The 18,731-nt window shown below is 39.4% G+C and overlaps 1 protein-coding gene across 1 annotated transcript in view; it reads left to right on the top strand.

Moving 5' to 3' along the window:
- Positions 1-16,004, top strand: part of LOC107732642 (SAM and SH3 domain-containing protein 1-like) — a 44,870-nt gene extending 28,866 nt beyond the window's left edge. Inside the window, exons 9-20 of the mRNA XM_016544042.1 lie at positions 2,129-2,261; positions 3,078-3,478; positions 5,224-5,295; positions 5,453-5,590; positions 6,241-6,373; positions 6,977-7,146; positions 8,005-8,214; positions 8,796-8,946; positions 9,050-9,178; positions 11,895-12,865; positions 14,803-14,934; positions 15,066-16,004. Of these exons, the coding sequence (XP_016399528.1) occupies positions 2,129-2,261; positions 3,078-3,478; positions 5,224-5,295; positions 5,453-5,590; positions 6,241-6,373; positions 6,977-7,146; positions 8,005-8,214; positions 8,796-8,946; positions 9,050-9,178; positions 11,895-12,865; positions 14,803-14,934; positions 15,066-15,326 (2,901 nt within the window). The 3' untranslated portion in view covers positions 15,327-16,004. The remainder of the gene's footprint in view (positions 1-2,128; positions 2,262-3,077; positions 3,479-5,223; positions 5,296-5,452; positions 5,591-6,240; positions 6,374-6,976; positions 7,147-8,004; positions 8,215-8,795; positions 8,947-9,049; positions 9,179-11,894; positions 12,866-14,802; positions 14,935-15,065) is intronic.
- Positions 16,005-18,731: the final 2,727 nt, after the last annotated feature.

Genomic DNA, 18,731 nt, shown 5'->3' on the forward strand with positions numbered 1-18,731 from the left:
TTATATTCTTTAGAAATTACAATAATCCACATTACAATGAGATTTTTTTTTTTTTTAGAAAATTAATTTGAAAAAAGTGTAATTAATTGTAATGAAAGATGATCTTTCAAAAAAATTAAATCTGAACAGTCCTTAAAAAGGTTTTATTTTCATAAATGTAATTTGTAATTCTTTTATTGGGGTGAAATATGACCCGGACATTTGTTCGTGAGATTCTCCCTTTGTACTGTTTTACCCGTTATAGCAAAAGGAGTGGAAATGAGGTAAGCAAATCATATTTATACAAAGACCCTGTATCTCTGAGCCCCTGGGGGTGTTTCTGAAACACACACACACTCACACACATTTCTTCCTGCCTGTCTCTACCACACATCAGCATGTGCAAATTGAATCTCAGCTTCTGAATGAGAAAATTGATCTCTGTAGGAATCTTGGCCCCTGGGTTGATGATCTCCTATTTATAAATGGAAATGGGTCAGCCCTAGTCTGCGAACGGTTAAACCGACGGGCACAACTCTCTCTGGGGATCCCGCTGATCTGAGCTCAGTTTAACATTAATCAGAACACTGAGAGCTTGCTGTGTGTCCACAGGGTTCCCCTGTCATGAGATCAATGTCAGCTGCATTCAGTATAGTGAACCATCACGGCTCCACCGGAGTGAGCTGATCTGGGGTCAGTGTTAGTAGCCGTTGTCACAGAGGATGTACTGTATCTGTATATGAATGGGCTGCAACCAGACCAGCCTTTTTTCTCTCTGGCCCACATTCATTTTCTCGTCTGAAGACCATTAAGGATGTTCAGGGGTCATATGGCAGACTTCACAATGTTTCCAGACACACAACTCGCGCCTTTTACCACAGTCACTCCCCTGCCTCCAGATATTGCAGTTTCCTTCAAAAAACTGTTTACAGTTTGTATTCATCTCGGCGTGAGATAGTGTTGCGTTGGGATTTTTGCATGGGCCGCTAACATCTAACCTAGAGGAAACTACTCCTGGTAGGAGCACAGCTGGACACATTTTTGCACACATTCTTGTTTTGTTTTTTTGTTCTCTTTCTCTCTTCTTTTTTTCTTTCCTCCCTTGCTCTTGTTTGAAATGTGATTTTGTTAACTTGTTGGCGATGGGATTTGAGCAGCCCTTAAGTCCTTAATGAGATTGTCCTGACGCTATTTTCTTCATTTGGGTGCTTTTGATTATGGTGTAAATGGGTTTTTCTGCTCTATTTCTCGGAATACAGTTTGAGCTGTTTGAGCAGTGTTATTAGCCGTGTATCCAATATTTCTCGTCTATCATCACAATGACTCTTCTTCTTTTTGAATGATGGTCATTGTGGCCTTGAATGATTAGGAAAGATTACTCGATGCCTATGGTGAACCATTGAGATTTTGTGTGTGCATGCGGTTGAACTTTAGATTTCCAGTAACGGATCACATTCAACCTCCGTGATTTAGTGGAACACTTAAGTGTGTGGTGTGTTGGGGTACAAAGATATAATTGCCAATCACTGATATTGGTCAAAACAGCTCAGTCTCTCCTGATGGTTTAAAAACAGTCTGTGGTTAGAGCAGATTATATCCTGTTAGTTAAAAATAGCATGTCATCCCATAATGTGGTGTACTTTTGCAGTGAACAAAATTTTTTTGGTGTGCAATGACTTTTTTTCAAAATTGCAATTTGCAAGTTTGTGATTTGGGTAGAAGGGATTAAAGAGTCTTTGTGTATCAGAGGTTTCAGTATCATAAATGTGTTAACTGTGAGGTTATGTTAGATGTTTGTTTTGGGGAGTGATCCATCATAAATTATCTCAGCAGTATAGTCCCTATATGAATTATTCATTTGGACCAAGAAAAGGATTTGTTCCACCACAAATGCTCACTCATACCCATCTGTTATGTTCAAAAACAAGACTTAAGTGTTTTTCCTGGACATAAAATTTCATAACACGCAACTCCATATTCCATTAAGTAATGTCCTTAATATCAAAAGCCCATCCTAAACATGTCATAATCTTTTCATACCAGTTGAAGCCATCATTTTCTGTTTTTGTGTATGTCTGTGTGAAAGATGTTACATATTTTATGTTCATAGGAGGTGATATAACACTGAAGTTGAGTTTTCTCTCTGTAGTCTGTGGAGCAGTCAGATGATGAGCAGGAGGACTCTGTGAAATTCAAGAGGCTTCACAAGCTGGTCAACTCGACTCGACGTGTTCGCAAAAAGCTCATCAAAGTGGATGACAGCAAAAGACATGGCTCACAAGGTAGCTTGAAAAGATTTGTTCTTATGGCATTAACTCCAGGTTTTTTTTTTTAAGCAAATCTCAAAAATCCATTTCTCATGCTGCACATATGTAGCATTTAATTAATTAATTAAATTAATATTAGTTTTTGGTATTTTATATTTAATTAACATTACCATTCAAAAGTTTGTGGGTCAGTAGAAGTTTAAGAAAATAGCATTTTTATTCTTGAAGCATGCATTAAATGGAACATTTCAAATAAATGTTGTTCTTATTAACTTTACCAAAGAATCGCTGTTTCCACAAAACCTGAAAATGGTAATAAACATTATTAGTAAGAATAATAGTAAGAAATGTTTCTTGAGTGCCAAATCAGCATATTAGAATGATTTCTGAAGGATCATATGACATGGGCTGGCATAATGGCTGCTGAAAAATTATACGTTTTTTACTATTAATGTTTTTATTGTATTTTTGATCAAATAAATGCACCCTTAGTGAGCATTGACTTCTTTAAAAAAATATATTTTTTTATATATATATATATATATAGTTTTCTGACATGAAATGTATTTGAATGCCATGTAGACAAAATAGAATAGAATTGTTATATTTGCAATTTATCAGTTATTAGCCAGAACATGAAAATAGTTATCAGCTTAATACTATTGGCCAGAATTTGTATATTGTGCATCTCTAATTTTATCTTTAGTTGATATTAATTTTTATCCATACTTTATTCCACTGCTATTAAATAATTCATGAGACAGTATTGCTTGGAATAGATATAGATATTTCAGTTTATAGAAGTTTTTGTTTTAATCTTTTTTTCTGCAGATTCGCTCAGTCTGGATGCAGCTCCCTTATGTGATGACATAAACGCTCTGTATGCGGAAATCCACAAGAAGCCGGCCCAGTGCACAGACTCTTCTTTGTCCTCTCTTGCCCAAGAGCAGCTCTCTCTGGATGGGGACACGGACAGCCTGACCACCTCGCCCTCCACCAGTAGCCTTGACGCCTGGAAACCTGCTCACAAGTTAGTGAAGACCCCCGGCGCACATCCCCACGGCCTGATCCGCCCTCCGCGGAAGAGTAGTGCTGGATCCGGACTGGGTGTAGTGGGTGGTAGTGGCTCCTCTTTCTCCGAATTGGAGGATCTGGGAGACGACAATGCTAAAGTCTCCCGCTTGGCTACAGATGGAGAGATGCGGAAGGCCTTGTCATCTCTATCACACGGGGTAAGTACTGACAGCGTCTACGCTTTTTACGGCCTCACTAGGCCCCGCCCAAAGCCGCACCCCCTTCTGGTGTCTTTAGAAGACATTAACAACACCAAACGGCCACCGGTCTCCATGTGGCAGCGCAATAAGCCTGACCCAAACTACGCATACTCCACCAAGCACCTGCTCTACCAACGTTCCTGCAACGCTCAGAAAACCATCGTTCCCTCCTCCACCTTGCCTGCTTCCCCTCCCACTCGTGAGCTTCCATTGGCCAGGGAGAAGGGGAAGAGCTGTGGGGGCGGAGTAGTGGGCAGCTGGCTGTTTCCACCAAGGCGTCTGAAAGGAAGGACGGCGGTTAGTGAGCTCAACATCACATACGTGGTGGAACGCAGCCTGTATGGCCACTTGAACTGGACCGGGCTGGTTAGGCCCGTCACACTGAGCAAAGCAGACAGACGTTGGCTCCTGGAAGACGAAAGAGATGCGAACAGGAAGTGGGCATCCAGCATGGATCGCTGCACCAAGCGCGTGCTCTTACGCATCCAGCAGAAGTCTGTGAGTGTGCCGGAAGAGCAGATCTACAGTGCCCCCTGCTGCACTGGAGGAACAGGCTGGTGCAAAGCTGCAGAAGAGAATTGCAGTAGGGTACAATTTAGAGACAAACTGCTTTAGTTATATTTCAAGACCAATTCTGATACTGAAATATGAACTGTGCTGTCATGAAATGCATTTTGTTTCAAAAATCTTCACCCATCTCTGGGGTAATTATTAAAGCTAGAAATCCCTTAGACTGTCAGTTAGCCACCAGTTCTTCTCATTACTGTAGACTCATGTTACTGCAGTATGGAGTCAAAATTTTATAATCTAAGAAAGGTGTAGAAGAGAAATAGAATGTGACAATACCTCAAGTCCTGAGCTTCTCTCCTTTCATTTCTTGACTTATTCTCTTGTAGTCAGTCATGTGTCAGAGCATAATTGAAACTCTCAGTCCTTGAGAGACAGTGGAGAGTGGTAGAAGAAGAAAATAAATATGGAGTTCCTTCTGCAGCTTTGTAGAGTCTGTCGTCTGCGGATCCTCGTCGTCATTCATAGTGAATGTGAACATGACCGTGATCTTCATCAGTGAACTATTTCATCCATTTTGGGTTGGAAATTCCTCTTTCAGCCTAGGCATGAATGCTATTTTTTTTTTGTATGTGCTACTCTTTTTTTTTATTGAGATTTTTTTCTTTTCTTTTAAAGTGCATGATGTTATTCCATGCAATATGCAACAGCGTCTCGTACTACAACATTTGAACTGTATTCTGTTTATTTTGAACCGGATATCTCTTATTCTGCTGCTTTTGTAGAACTTTTCAACAAAATGTCATAAAATGAAAAGCCAGTTTATTTAAATGTAATGCATCGCTTGTATTTGAGCGATGTAAGATGTTGCCTTAAGTCCGTTCACATTTGTTTTTTATTTCTCACTATTTTTTCAGTACCAATTTTCAGTTCATTCATCAAGGTTTTACAAGAAAGCATTGGTTTATTTACATAATGCTAAACAACTGCTGAAAGATTTTATTTTGAGTTAAATAGGAAATCAGGTCATACCATGAACTATTTCTTTTGACAGCTCGTCATTTTAAAATGTGTGGTTTCCATTGTAAAGAGCAGCATGAATCATTGAGACTCTTTGTGAATCGTTTTAAATGACTCTCTCTAAATATATTCATTTGCTCGTAAATTCACAGTAATTATGTCTTTTTTCCACACAGAGAACATGTAGCTTTGGAGGATTTGACCTGTCTAATCGTGCCCTCCATGTGGTCAACACAACCGAGCCTAGTGTGAGTACACATGCGTTCTTTCTCTCGCTTCCTCTTGATTTCAGCTCTCATATGCAGCTGCAGTGTTTGTCATCCAATTGTGTTGATCAGCTGGCTTTCAGTGTGCTTAATCGCTCTCTTTCTCTCTCTCTCTCTCTCTCTCTCTCTCTGGCATAAGGAGCAGGAGGCTCTGTACAGGGACGCTGTGAAATCTCCCACCACGTCTCGTATCTCTCTAGGAAAGAAAGTCAAGTCTGTGAAAGAGACTATGAGGAAACGCATGTCCAAGAAATATGCCGGGTCTCTCTCTGAACAGGTACACACACAGATGCCCATGTGCTTGCTTTGACCGTGCTGAGTTATGTGCTATATAGCAAGCTTGTTCAGAGGTGAGACCCTGCCTTTACTCAAGAGGGAAGTAGCACATGTGTGCCCCACTTTCTGTGTTTCAAACTAGGGTCAAACATCTCTTAATGTAGCCTAGAGCTTGGATACAAGTGGCCATACTCCCTGGCAGTGTTGAATACACACTCAGTGCCTGTATTCACATGCTGTTGAAAATGTATTTGTCTTTTAAATGCTGCCTCTGTAAGCAGCTCACTAGGTTTTAGTTACAACTGAGGCAAGAGTTTACATCTATATGACATCATCTCTTTTAGCATGTTTAATGTAGATCTCTGGATATGTGTGTGTGTTAGTCAGTGTTGAGCTCATCTGTGCAAAGAGAACTTTGTGCCAACACCATGTCTCGCTCCCTGTAATCATATTATGTTGGAGTGCACCACCTAGTGGCAGCTTAGTGTAATTACTTTGCTAAACTAGAGGATTAATCTCACAGCAGTGCTGCAATCAGCTGTTCTTTTTGTGGGTTTTATATTCTATGCATCACCTGCTGTCCATATTATTACTTTTTTCATTTATAAATAATAATATACTTTCAATTCTCTCATTTTTTTCTTTGTATAGTCCAGTCCAGATGGAACGCCCAGTTGTCCTCAGTCTCCTCAGCCAGACACAGACTCTCTAGAGAAGCCCAAACTCAAGGCAGGAGGGTCGGTAGAGAGTCTGCGCAGCTCCCTCAGTGGGCAGAGCTCCATGAGTAAGTGTTTGTGGTGTGTGTGTGTGTGTGCTTGTTTGTGTGCAAGCAGCACTATTGCTCATATTAGTCTTATCTTAACACTGTGTTAAAGCCAGCATGAAATGGAAATTCACAATATATGCATGTTATTGATCTTATTTTGAACAATTCAGCAATGTATGTGTTTCTTTTTTTTAAATTAGTTTTAGCCTTGAAATTTTTAATCAAAATATAAATAAGTCATCCATTGGAAACTATAGACTACTGTATGGTGACTTCTCTAATCATTTAGTGCATAAAACCCTCTTTCTTTCAATCGACTGCAAGTTTGCATTCAGATCTGCCTCCATTCCATCCAATCAATAGGCGATGAATAGATGAATCCCTGTCCCACTTTTTTTTTTCTTTTTTTTTTCATTGATCTATTTCACTCTGTTATATATTTCACTATGTATGAAAAGATCTGTCACTACTTCGGTTTCATTGAAACATTGAATGTTTGTGCTACGGACATTAATTGTGCCTTAAGTTATGTAGATTTTTTTTTCTGGCAGTCTGATTAATGACTTTTGCCTGGTGAAAGAATCCAGTGCTTTTGTAATGATTGTGTTGGTCCTCTCACAGGTGGACAGACAGTGAGCACCACAGACTCATCGGCCAGCAACAGAGAGAGTGTGAGGAGTGAGGATGGTGATGATGAAGAGCCTCCGTACAGAGGCCCTTTCTGCGGCAGAGCTAGAGTTCACACTGACTTCACACCGAGTCCATATGATACAGACTCACTCAAACTTAAGGTACTGAACACATACAGGAAATTAATCCAACTTAAAATAGTTTTGTGTTTAATACTACTTTAAATTAAAGGTTTTTCGAATTTTCGAATCCATTCAGCCGATCTCCGGGTCTGGCGGTAGCACTTTTAGCTGTAGCTTAGCATAGATCATTGAATCTGATTAGACCGTTAACATCTTCTAAAATTTTCTAGGCCGATATGGCTAGGAACTATACTCTCATTCCGGCGTAATAATCAAGGAACTTTGCTGCCGTACCATGGGTGCAGCAGGTGCTATGATATTACGCAGCGCCGTCAGTTTTAGTACACGATGTAACTACAGAAGAGTCAAGTTTTAAATAGGAAAAATATCGAAACTCTTTGGTCATTTTTGAGCGAGATGCTAACAGTCTAATCAGATTCAATGATCTATGCTAAGATACAGCTAAAAGTGCTACCGTCAGACCCGGAGATCGATCTATGCTAAGCTTAAGCTAAAAGTGCTACCGCCAGACCCGGAGATTGACTGAATGGATTTGAAAACGGTAAAACTCAACTGTTTAACTCTAGGGGAGTTGGAAAATGAGCCTATTTTCAAAAATAGTGGAGTGTTCCTTTAAATTTTAGACCTTTACAACCCACTGTGATTAAACATGAAGGGGTCCAACTTATTACATGGCTACTTAGCAAATAAATAAATATTAATTTGAGTAAAAACCATTTTAATTAGGTGGAAAGGATAATATGAGATATTAAAACTAGCATGGCAATTTATAATTCAGTTAACATTTGAAAATATGTTTTAGATTAGTTTCTGGGTGTTTTCTTTTTTATTTAATAACAACTTTGAATCTCACTAAATTTCTCTCTCTCTTTGTAGGGAGGAGATGTGATTGATATCATCAGTAAGCCGCCCATGGGCACATGGATGGGTCTGCTCAATAACAAGGTGGGCACATTTAAGTTCATCTATGTGGATGTGCTGACTGAAGAAGAGGAGAAGCCTAAACGAGCGGTTCGGAGGAGGAGGAAGGGCAGGCCGCCCAAACCCAACTCAGTCGAGGAACTTCTGGAGAGAATCAACCTGAAGGTGAGACAGGGACCACACACAGCCATTTTTGAGATATGTACATGCTTTGAAATTTCATTGGTTTATCTATAATCATCCAGCATAAATCTGAGTGTGTGGCTCATCTTTAATCTTTACTGACAGAATGTAAGAACAGGGTGGGGAGAGATGAGAAAATGAACAAGTGGATGCTGGTGTGAAAAGATGGTCAGCTCTTGTTAAAGCAGATTAACTATGAGAAAGTGGGACGAGGTCATTTCCCCATGCCAGTTAAAAGTTTTATTTAAAGACAGAGACATACACACCCTTCAGACCTCCCACGAGCTCATGCATTATTACATCTCTAAATAACATCACATTACAGACCTTACGCTTCACACAATAGACACCAAGGACGCATTTTAAGCCTCATTGTGTTGTTTTAGTGTGTTAATGGACTATAATGATAGCTGGCCGTCACAAAAGAGTTTGAAGTCTGGAAACATTCCCACACATAAATCCCACCATAGATGAACTTCCAGGGTGGAGTGGGTATTTTTAGCTACATAGTGCTTCTGCTCTACTGGGTGTGGAATCTGTGAATGTATGTGTATGTGTTTTAGGAGCACATGCCTACATTCCTGTTTAACGGGTATGAGGACCTGGACACATTTAAGCTACTAGAGGAAGAAGATCTGGATGAGCTCAACATCAAAGATCCTCAACACCGTGCCGTACTGATGACCGCTGTAGAACTACTGCAGGATTACGACAGTAAGTACACACATATGTTAAATACACTATGTACTAAATGTGTCTTTATACATTTATCACATGTTTATAACATTTCCTAACTTTGTGTGTGTGTGTTTTCTAGGCAGCAGTGATCCGGAGCGCAGCGCCCTCTCTGGCTCTCAGGAGAAACTCCTCTGTGAGGGGCGTGGCCTCATGGCCGACTCCCCACGGGACTCTGGTTGCTACGAAAGCAATGAAAACCTAGAGAATGGTAACCAGGCGCTTGTTTAGCATCTCCATACCAACCGCATCACCATGTCCAGCCTAGTGTAGCAACGCCATGACACCATCCTCTCACCTCTGGGCCACGCCTCTCTCTCTGCCATGACTCAGTGTCCTAACAGCCAATGAGAACTTGTCATCACATCTGGATTTAACCCAGGCCTGTCTGTCTGTCACATCTGTTGTGCCCTGTTCTCTATCTGCTTCTCTGCTTCTAGAGACGCTCTGTCATCATTACTTTAACTCTCTTCCAGCCTCCCCAGACTCCTGCTCCTGCTTTCTTCCATTCTGTTAGAAATCGAAAATCCAAAAACCGCAGCAAGTCTTGCTAACTGATCAGATTAGAATCCATCCGCTGCCTCAGAAAAATCTAAAGAGAGACAGACAGAATCTCAGAGAAACAAATACAAGGCTTGTGCTCACAGCAGGACTTAAACAGGACGATTTTGAGAATGTTCTCCAGGCAAAACCAACGCAGATTCATTTCAGACTCAATTTAAAGTCTCTCCTCCTCTCTCCTTTTGCCATTTCAAGAAATATCACTCCATATTTGTGTGGCGTTTGTTGTGGTCATATTGCACAAGTTCTTATGTGCCTAAAAAAGAAAAGACTTTATAAATACAAAATGTAGTGGATGAATCGCATACATTTGGAAGGTGATATTTTACGTAGATTGTGTAAAAGTAGGAGCTACTGTTTTTAAAGGATTTTATCCAAGAGAAAGCATCGTATCTCATTCTATATTTCCAAAGAAATTGAGTGTTTAAGGTTTTCACTCTTCTGTTGTCTTCTTAACCTCCTACTGGCATCTTATAACACTGACTGATCCCTCCTCCTGTTGTGTATGTCAGTGTATGAGTCTCTGTGTGTGTGTGTGTGTGTGTGTGTGTGTGTGGCGTATGATTGTTTAGGATGGATCAGAAATATGTACAATCTGCCAAATTGGAAAATAAATCCATTCTGTGATCTCTAGCATTTTGATCTGCTTGCTTTTTTCATCTGTTTTCGTCTCTTGATATTATTTTATCTGTGCCGATTACATTTCCACTCATTTCTTGTAAGAGGAGCGGTACAGAGCTTATTATATTCACTATTAAAGCATGCACTGCTTTGTCACCATTAGAGTTTGAGTCATTGATTCTGTTAAAGTACAGTGGGTACGGAAAGTATTCAGACCCCCTTAAATTTTTCACTCTTTGTTATATTGCAGCCATTTGCTAAAGGGTGCTTCTACTAAATACTGAGTAAAGGGTCTGAATACTTAGGACCATTTGATATTTCAGTTTTTCTTTTTTAATAAATCTGCAAAAATGTCAACAATTCTGTGTTTTTCTGTCAATATGGGGTGCTGTGTGTACATTAATGAGGAAAAAAAATTAACTTAAATGATTTTAGCAAATGGCTGCAATATAACATAGAGTGAAAAATTTAAGGGGGTCTGAATACTTTCCGTACCCACTGTATATCTGATGGCCCAGGAATAATACTTTAAATGCATCCTTGAATGCTTCTTTCTTTCATTTCCAGATCCTTGCATCATTTCTCAACCATGTCATTGTCATTTATGATCTTCATTTATCTTAAGGTTCCTGCATATAAATACTCATTTATCATTTTATTTATTAACTGTTTTTATAATATTAAAAGCATTGTGCCTCTGTTAATCTTAAATAGTTTGACTGTTACTAACTCTATGCTCAGCATATTAAGTATATTTGATGTGGAAAATTGGCAGAAAATGATGCTTTCTAAATAAATATAATCTGGACTTGTGGTTTTCTTCACTTAATGTCTTAACACTCACACTTAACACTCACCCAACCAACTAACCCTTAAGTAATCCCTAAAAATTCACTACAACTAATGAACATATCTTTAACTGAAATATGTAATGAACTGTGCCTCTGGGTACCTGCTAAACAATGTAACCATTAACCCGTTCAGCAACATGCTTTTTCATACCTTTAGTTACGTTACAGATACTCATTCTGTTTTGCATGGTAAAAAAGATAATGAAAATGGCATCTTTTACTCACCTTCATGTTGTTCCAGATCTGTATGACTAACTAACTGCAGACTGAGCCATTGCACAGTTTTGGAACAACATGTCAAGTCATTTTAACCAACATTAACTCAGGCTGATAATACTTGCCTAAAACAATGCTAAATTATCTGGGATAAAAATGTGCAATGTAGTAGTACCCTCAAATGTACACTTTTGTTCCTTTTGTAACCCTGAAGGGTGTATTTTAGTACATAAAGTTACTGATGCTCTATATACCCTTAAGGTAGTAATATCCACCCTTTAGGGGTAGATAAAACACCTTTGAGGATACTGCCTTGGTGACAAGCTGTTGTACACCTAAAGGTGCAAATGTTTTTGCAATTTATTTTCTGACAGCTTTCATCACATTCGTTCAGATTGTAGTACATATATTTCAACTCTTACACTTACACGATGCATGAATCACACCAATAATGGTGCATATCATGCATGCATGCATGCATCAGTAATAAAGTTGAAGAGCTGCACTCTCACGTGTGAAACCAAATTGCTGCAGTACTAGATCTTACTGATCATCAATTTCACGACATCAGAGTTATTCTTAGGAACCAAACAAAAAACATGGAACCATCTGAAGCCTTTGAGGAAGGAATTATATGTGATTAATAAATTTATGTGAAGGCACGGCTCTCTGTTTCAGGTAAGAGCCGCAAGGCGTCGCGCCACAGCCATGGTTCATCTGGATTTGATTGTAGGGGTGTAAAGTCTCCAGACTATCCCACTCTTCCCATGACTCACTCCACTGAAGCTCTTCAGCAGCAGGCCAAGAAGGAACGCAAGTTCCCGAAGACCTTTCTGCCCCGGCCCATAAAGGGCTTCAGTCTGCGAAGCCTCGGCCTCAAGAAGAGCTCCAAAGCAGGACAGACCTCCCACATACCGGTCAGCCGAAGCTGTGAGGAGTTGGACGGTCCCCAAGAGACCCCCAAGTCCTGGAAGCGCTCACATTCTCTGGGGGATATACATTGGGAGCAGGCCTTCGATCAGAGGAAGGACCAGAGTGGCAGTGAGGATAAAGGTAGGCCAGAGAGCAACAAAAAAGAAGCAAAGGTCGATCCTGTAGAATCAAAATTGGACCAGAGTGGCGATAAGGCTGGAAGAGAGACGGGCTCACTGCAGAGACTTATGGTTCCCACACAGCTTTCTCTCAGCCCGGTCGGTCCATTGCCTGCTGCTCAGACCTCAAACCGCCAACCGGTTTCTGCCCCAACTAGCCCCGCTCCATGGATTCACCCTAAAAAGCCACCTGTCCCACCTCCTGTGCCTGCTAAAAAGTCCAAAGAACGTCTGCCGAATGGTCTGCGCCATCCTTCACTAGTGCTGTCTGGTTCGGTGCCAAATACGCCAACCCTACCCCCAAAACCCATTTACACCCCAACCACTCCCTCCGCGAGTTCCCCGTCAACCCCATTATCACCAGGTGAATCTGCGGCAGCTCTGAATCCACCCTGGCTGTCTGACCTACCTGAATCAGCATGTCCTCAGATCCACAGAGCTAAAGTTGCCCTCAGCAGGAAGATCTCCCATGCCAAAATGACTGACCTGGAGACTCTGCTGGAGGACAGGATGCGCTTGGAAGGCATTGACCTCACCGAAGAGCCGTGCTCTGATAAAGTAAGTCATGATTTCACTTCACTTCTGCTGTTGCCAACCACAATTTTCAGGTAGTAGTAGAGTGCATAGCACTCACAAAATAAACTCCTTTGAGAACTTTTTGGAATCATGAAATGCAAATGTTACACCAAATCTGGCCCTAGAGAGCCACTGCCCTGCAGAGTTTAGCTCAAAGTCTGATCAAGCAAAACTTCCTGTAATTTTCTAGTAACTCTGAAGACCTTGATTAGCTTGCTCAGGTGTTTTTGATTGTGGTTGGAGCTCAACTCTTCAGGGCAGTGAAGAACTTTTTAGGGATTGGAGGAGCCCTTCAGTATAGCCTAATAATGGACTTCATGTTCATGTGACCTCAAGTTTGCATGAATTGCATCATATGGTAAAAATGGCGGCACTATAGTAGTTATAAAAAGGTTAGCAGACTAAACAAAAGCACAATGATTACCAGTAGGGGGCTTGACTCAACCATGCCACTGTCCCTGGAAAGGCATGGGAGTATTTTTTCCTTCCATTTACTGCTGGAAGTTCTTTTGAAAGTGTCAAGAGAAATGGAAAGAAACATACATTTCAATCAGTGCTCATCCAAACACTAATTTCCACTCATCAGTTTCCAAATAAGAAGATGTTCCTATAGTACCTATGCAGTAGGTTTCTGTTGGAGTCTCCGTCTTTTCTTCGGCTATTTTTAATTGCTAAATGCACAAACATAACTTTTGCTGCATATCCTGTATCCTTAAAAAGTCCTTTCAGTCATGGCAAAGTGGAAGGATTGGAGGACTCGCTTGTTGTGTAATTTATAAGCAGAGCATCTTGAGTCTGGTATATCTTCTTGAGTCCTCGGTGTGTAATGTCCACGTTCATCAACAAACCAAATCTGATTCCAAATCACTTCTTTGAGATTATCCAACAAAAAAAAAGGTGAATAAGAGGTGAAAAATGTCCCCTCTTTAATATGAAAACACTGGAACAGTTTGTGGTTTCAGACTGCACAGACTGCCTGGAGTTTTAGTGCTTTTTATTGGCGGCCAATCCTATTATGCCTGGACCCACAGCCTATGGGATGTACCCCAAATTGGGCACAAGAAATAGTTTGAATCTCTTTGAGTAGATTTTGAATTAATCTCTCAGTTAACAAGATGTTTGCAAGTTAAAGCTAATGTGTGCGTGTAATATAAATTAAATACTTTTCCCTCTCGCAGCTTGTTTGCTGTTCATTGTTTGATTTCCCTGAGGAGTGTAAACACTGTGGCTCTGTGGCGCTATCAAAACATTGCTCTGCTTGTGTGAGCTTTGTACTTGGATTGTTGATTTTTTCACAAAGATGGCCGAGTATTGAGCTAACTACAATAAAAAAACTGCTTGGTTTGCAATATTATGAAGCCACATTGCCTGTTTTAGAGAAGATGGCCATTTGGCGTGCAAACAAAGACAGGCTGAAAATGATTAAACTGGATCTTTGTTACGCCACACAGGGTGATGTTAGCGTTAGAGCTCTGAATCTCACACTAAACAAACAATTTAGCCTTACACGCCTTGTAATGCTATAATTGGCACATAAAGTTTGCTTGTTTGTGAGTTAAACTCCGTTTCCAAGTGTGCTTGGTCTCCACCAACCGTAAAATCAATTAAAAAGCCACATGAAATAAACTTTATGATCTGATAATTTCTGTTGTTATTCAGAGTCCACAGTCTGAGGCGAATGCTGCGCCGCTCACATTAGCTGGGCGCTAATCACGGCTTAGCTTGAAACAATACAGCATTAGCAAGGAAAATTCTCCTCATATTTTTAATATTTTGATGACTGAATTTGTGCGTCTCTTAAGGGCCATACAGGGTTGTAAGGTTGTTAGAGATGTTTTCCAATCGCTTAAATGAGGTGGTGAACTTCACTAGATCTTGTTTTCCTGGCTAATCTTTCCTTTTCTCTCTGTGTTTCTCAGCACGGCCGCTGTGGTATTCCTCGGCTCTTAGTACAGAGGTACTCAGAGGACTTTCAGCAGCCAGTGAAGGACGTGGCGTCCAGTCTGGATCAGATCAGAGTTAAACAACTCCGCAAGGAGCACCGCATGGCTGTGAGTTACTTAAGCAGATTCCATTATTTGATTTAGCACATGCATGTGAGTCAAATTAGATCATAATACTCTTATTTACTTTCCGGCATTAGCACTGAGATTTAGCCCTTGTGTTTTCCTTTTCTCCACAGATTCCCTCAGGAGGTCTGACTGACATGTGTCGGAAGCCAGTGTCTCCTGTTCACGTGAGCTCTGTGTCTGATTGGCTCGTATCGATTGGAATGCCCATGTATTCTGCCCCTCTATTGGCTGCAGGCTTTGGCACGCTGGATCATGTGTCATCCTTAAACGAGGCGAAAGCGAGGGAAGCGGGCTTGAAGGAGGACCATCACATACGTATTCTTCTCAGTGAAGCCCAACTTGTCACAGCCAGCAGCTCAGGACAGTCATAATACTAACATGAGCTGTTATGAACTTGACTAAATGGATCAAATTTGGCTGGTAAAGGGACAGACCTACACAACAGCTGCCGAATTTCCTCCCACCTTTCTGTCTTATAATAGCCTTTTGGCATTTTCAGAAATGACTGATCTGGCTTCCAAGGACTGTTATTGTGGGCCTATCAACAGATGTTTCCATAGAAACATCTAGTTTTGGCCTGAAACATCTGCCTGTCGAAAGAAAGCACACTTTTTTTTCTGAGAATTTATGCTTTTGTATAAATTTGAAGACTGAAGTTTGAGATTTATTTAGAAAAAAAAAAACTAAAGGAAACGTTTTTAGTGCTTATTGAAGCACATTGAGTATCAAGAGTATGTCACCTGGCCAAAGCAATGTCATTTCATGCAGGTTTGTTAATATAATATACTTTATCTCTCAAAGCATACAGTATGTATATGAAAAGATGTGTACTCTTGGGTGAGTCATTCCCAAAAACATGATGTTGCCATATGGGGATATTCAGAGCAATGCACATTTTGATTTTAGGCCAATAGTTGGTCACGGTTTTAGCAAATATGTACTATGTTTGTAAAAAAAAAAAAAACGGTTTCATTTGTTTCTTTCTTCAAGGCATCATTTTAGCATCACTCCTTGTAATCTGCTTAATATAATACTGTATATTCACAGCACATTTAATCTTCTCAGTCTTCTAAACACACAATATTCAACACGCATCACTTACTCGGCTGTTGCGGCATATCAAAGTGTATTACTGTATCAGCTGTATCAATTTATGTTGCCTGTTATCTTGAAAATGATACTCCTGCATATCGTGTGCCTCTTATCATACTCGGCTCTGATGCTTAATAATATGCTTGCTGGAGTGAAATGTGTGCAGGTGCTCATTTTTGTTTTCTTTTCTTTTTCTTTTGTCCCAGATTGCCTTGCACTTTGACTAGGGTGTTGAAGACATTTTGAATAGTAGAAAAAGCCTTGAGCTCTTGAAAGCACACAGTCTTAGCCTTAAAATACAAGAAAATCAAATCAAAACTGATAGTGAGTGACTAACTTAGAGGAGTGTTCTGGCACTAGTTACATTTGCAGACTGGTGCTTTACCCAGGAGTTAAAAGTGTTCAAAATTGGGAAGAAGAAATATCCAATGAAGCATTATTTCTTTTTGTCATTCAGAACACAATGACAGTGTGTTTCAGGAAGAATAAGGTGTTATGGACTTAAATGTGCTTACACACATCTGGTGATTCTCTTACAGATGTGTGTAAAGGCAGACAGCATCTGGCTCCTAAATGAAACATTAGCTGACGTCTGTTACGTCACTTAGGCATTAGCATTAGGATTAGTCATCACTGCTCACAGATTTAAAGCATTACATCACTCCAAATTAAGCACAATGGAGCAAGTTTCTCCCACAATCACTCTCAGGCTGTTTTTGATTGAACAACTGAGGTGAAAACTCAACTCCTTTCAGTAGGCCTACAGTTGCTTCTGCAAATCCTTTGGTTTTCCATTTACAAAAAGACACCAGCCATGCTTCCCTAAGGCCTTGCGGTTTTAGGAAATGGTGTTTTTGAAAGCTTGCTTTAGAATTGTATTTCTCCCTCATGCCATTCACTCTTTTGTATCTAACGCAGCCCAATTTATAGGCAGTAATGCTCAAGGTTTTAATGAACGTTTTAAGCAGTAGAGAATCGATAAATTCCCTTTGTATCAGAATGGATGCCTTCAAATTGCTATCAGTTGAGTGCTTTGATAACAATGAGGCTTTTTAAGTGATTAAAATCGAAAATATATTTCATGAAATGTTACTGTAAAAATGCACTTTATTAAAGAATGAAAGTTGTTTTTTATTCCATTGTGGAGAAAATGAGATTACAAATTGACACATTTACAGTTTTTTAAAGAAGTTTGTTTTCAGGTCAGATGTTGATGGTTGAGGTGAGCTGTTTAAATATCAAATCTCTGTTACAAAAAGAATTATAATCACTTGTTAATTAATTACAGAACTAACCATGACCAGTTAATTATTTCAACTTAAATGATATAAAACTGGGTCTTAATTACATATATGAAATGATTAACTGAGGTTGCACATTCTGTATATGTAATTGATATTTAAATAACTTATTTTTGCTTTTACATCAAATGTAATTATTAGCTGTACTATACATCGTAGCAATACTCTTTCACCTATAGTTAGTTAGTGACATGCTTCAGTGACCATTGTAAAATATATGTATAAAAATGATTTTATCTGGTTTAAGTTCGCTAATGATTGTCTATAAAGGTTTTACTTGTGTATTTACAAACAAAAATGTCTTAAAAAATGTGTCCCTTTGAGGTGTAATAAAAAAAGAATATCCTACACTGACTGCTCTCCCGTACTCTGTATTTTCAGCCATTACTCCAGTCTTAAGTGTCACACGATCCTTCATAAATCATTCTAATATTCAGATCTGTTGCTCAAGAAACATAACTATCAATGTTGAAAAGAGTACAGGTTTTTATGAATATAAAGTTCAAAAGAACAGTATTATAAGACTACTAATTTCCTTCAGGAAAAAACAACAACTTTTGAACTATTTAGTGTATATTATTTATCAGCCTGTCTGAGGCCAGTGTCCTTCGGTGGAACTTTTATACAAAACACTAGCAGTTATGTCAATGACACAACCCCATTGATCTATTTTTTTTAACTTTATCTTCATAAAAATGAGAGGGGGATATACCTATAGGGACCTATAGTGCATATAGTTGATGCCTTATTGCATCAGTAACTGAAGTGACACTTAGATCATTTATTATTAAAGTACAAATAAATTATCTTGACAATAGTATCAACAGTACTGCATGCAAATAAACATCCAAATTTGAGAACAAATTAGGAGACAAACTATTCTTTCTTTTACTTTAAATCTTTGATTAAAATAATTTCAAAACCGTCAGGAAACTATATATCCAAAATGGGCAGACAATAACAAACACAGTTTGAAGCTAAAGAGGAGGCCTATTTTTGCCCTTGTTCACCTCTGATTTGGCATTCATGATTATATTTCCAGTGGGTTAAATAAAGACATAATTTCATTTGATTTAGAGTGCCTCACTGAAATAAAAGATATTGTGTTGCACTATAAATGAAACCACTGTGAGGCAGACTGCTTTTATCATTCTAACACTTACTTACATGGCTGGAAGAGTCAAATTTAGTTTTGCTTGTTCAAATTGTCAAAAACTGCTCAGTCATGAATTTGATTCTTGGCTGAATATTTAATTAAATTGTTTCTAATTTTTCTGTTGTCTTTAATGCCCTTTGCTTCAGAATAACAGTATGACATGGAAATTTTGCTCCAAATGCACAGCTGTTTTTACACACACACACACACACACACACACACACACA

Source organism: Sinocyclocheilus rhinocerous, unplaced genomic scaffold (assembly GCF_001515625.1).
Source record: "Sinocyclocheilus rhinocerous isolate Xijiao unplaced genomic scaffold, SAMN03320098_v1.1 scaffold1542, whole genome shotgun sequence".
NCBI classification, from domain to species: Eukaryota; Metazoa; Chordata; class Actinopteri; order Cypriniformes; family Cyprinidae; genus Sinocyclocheilus; species Sinocyclocheilus rhinocerous.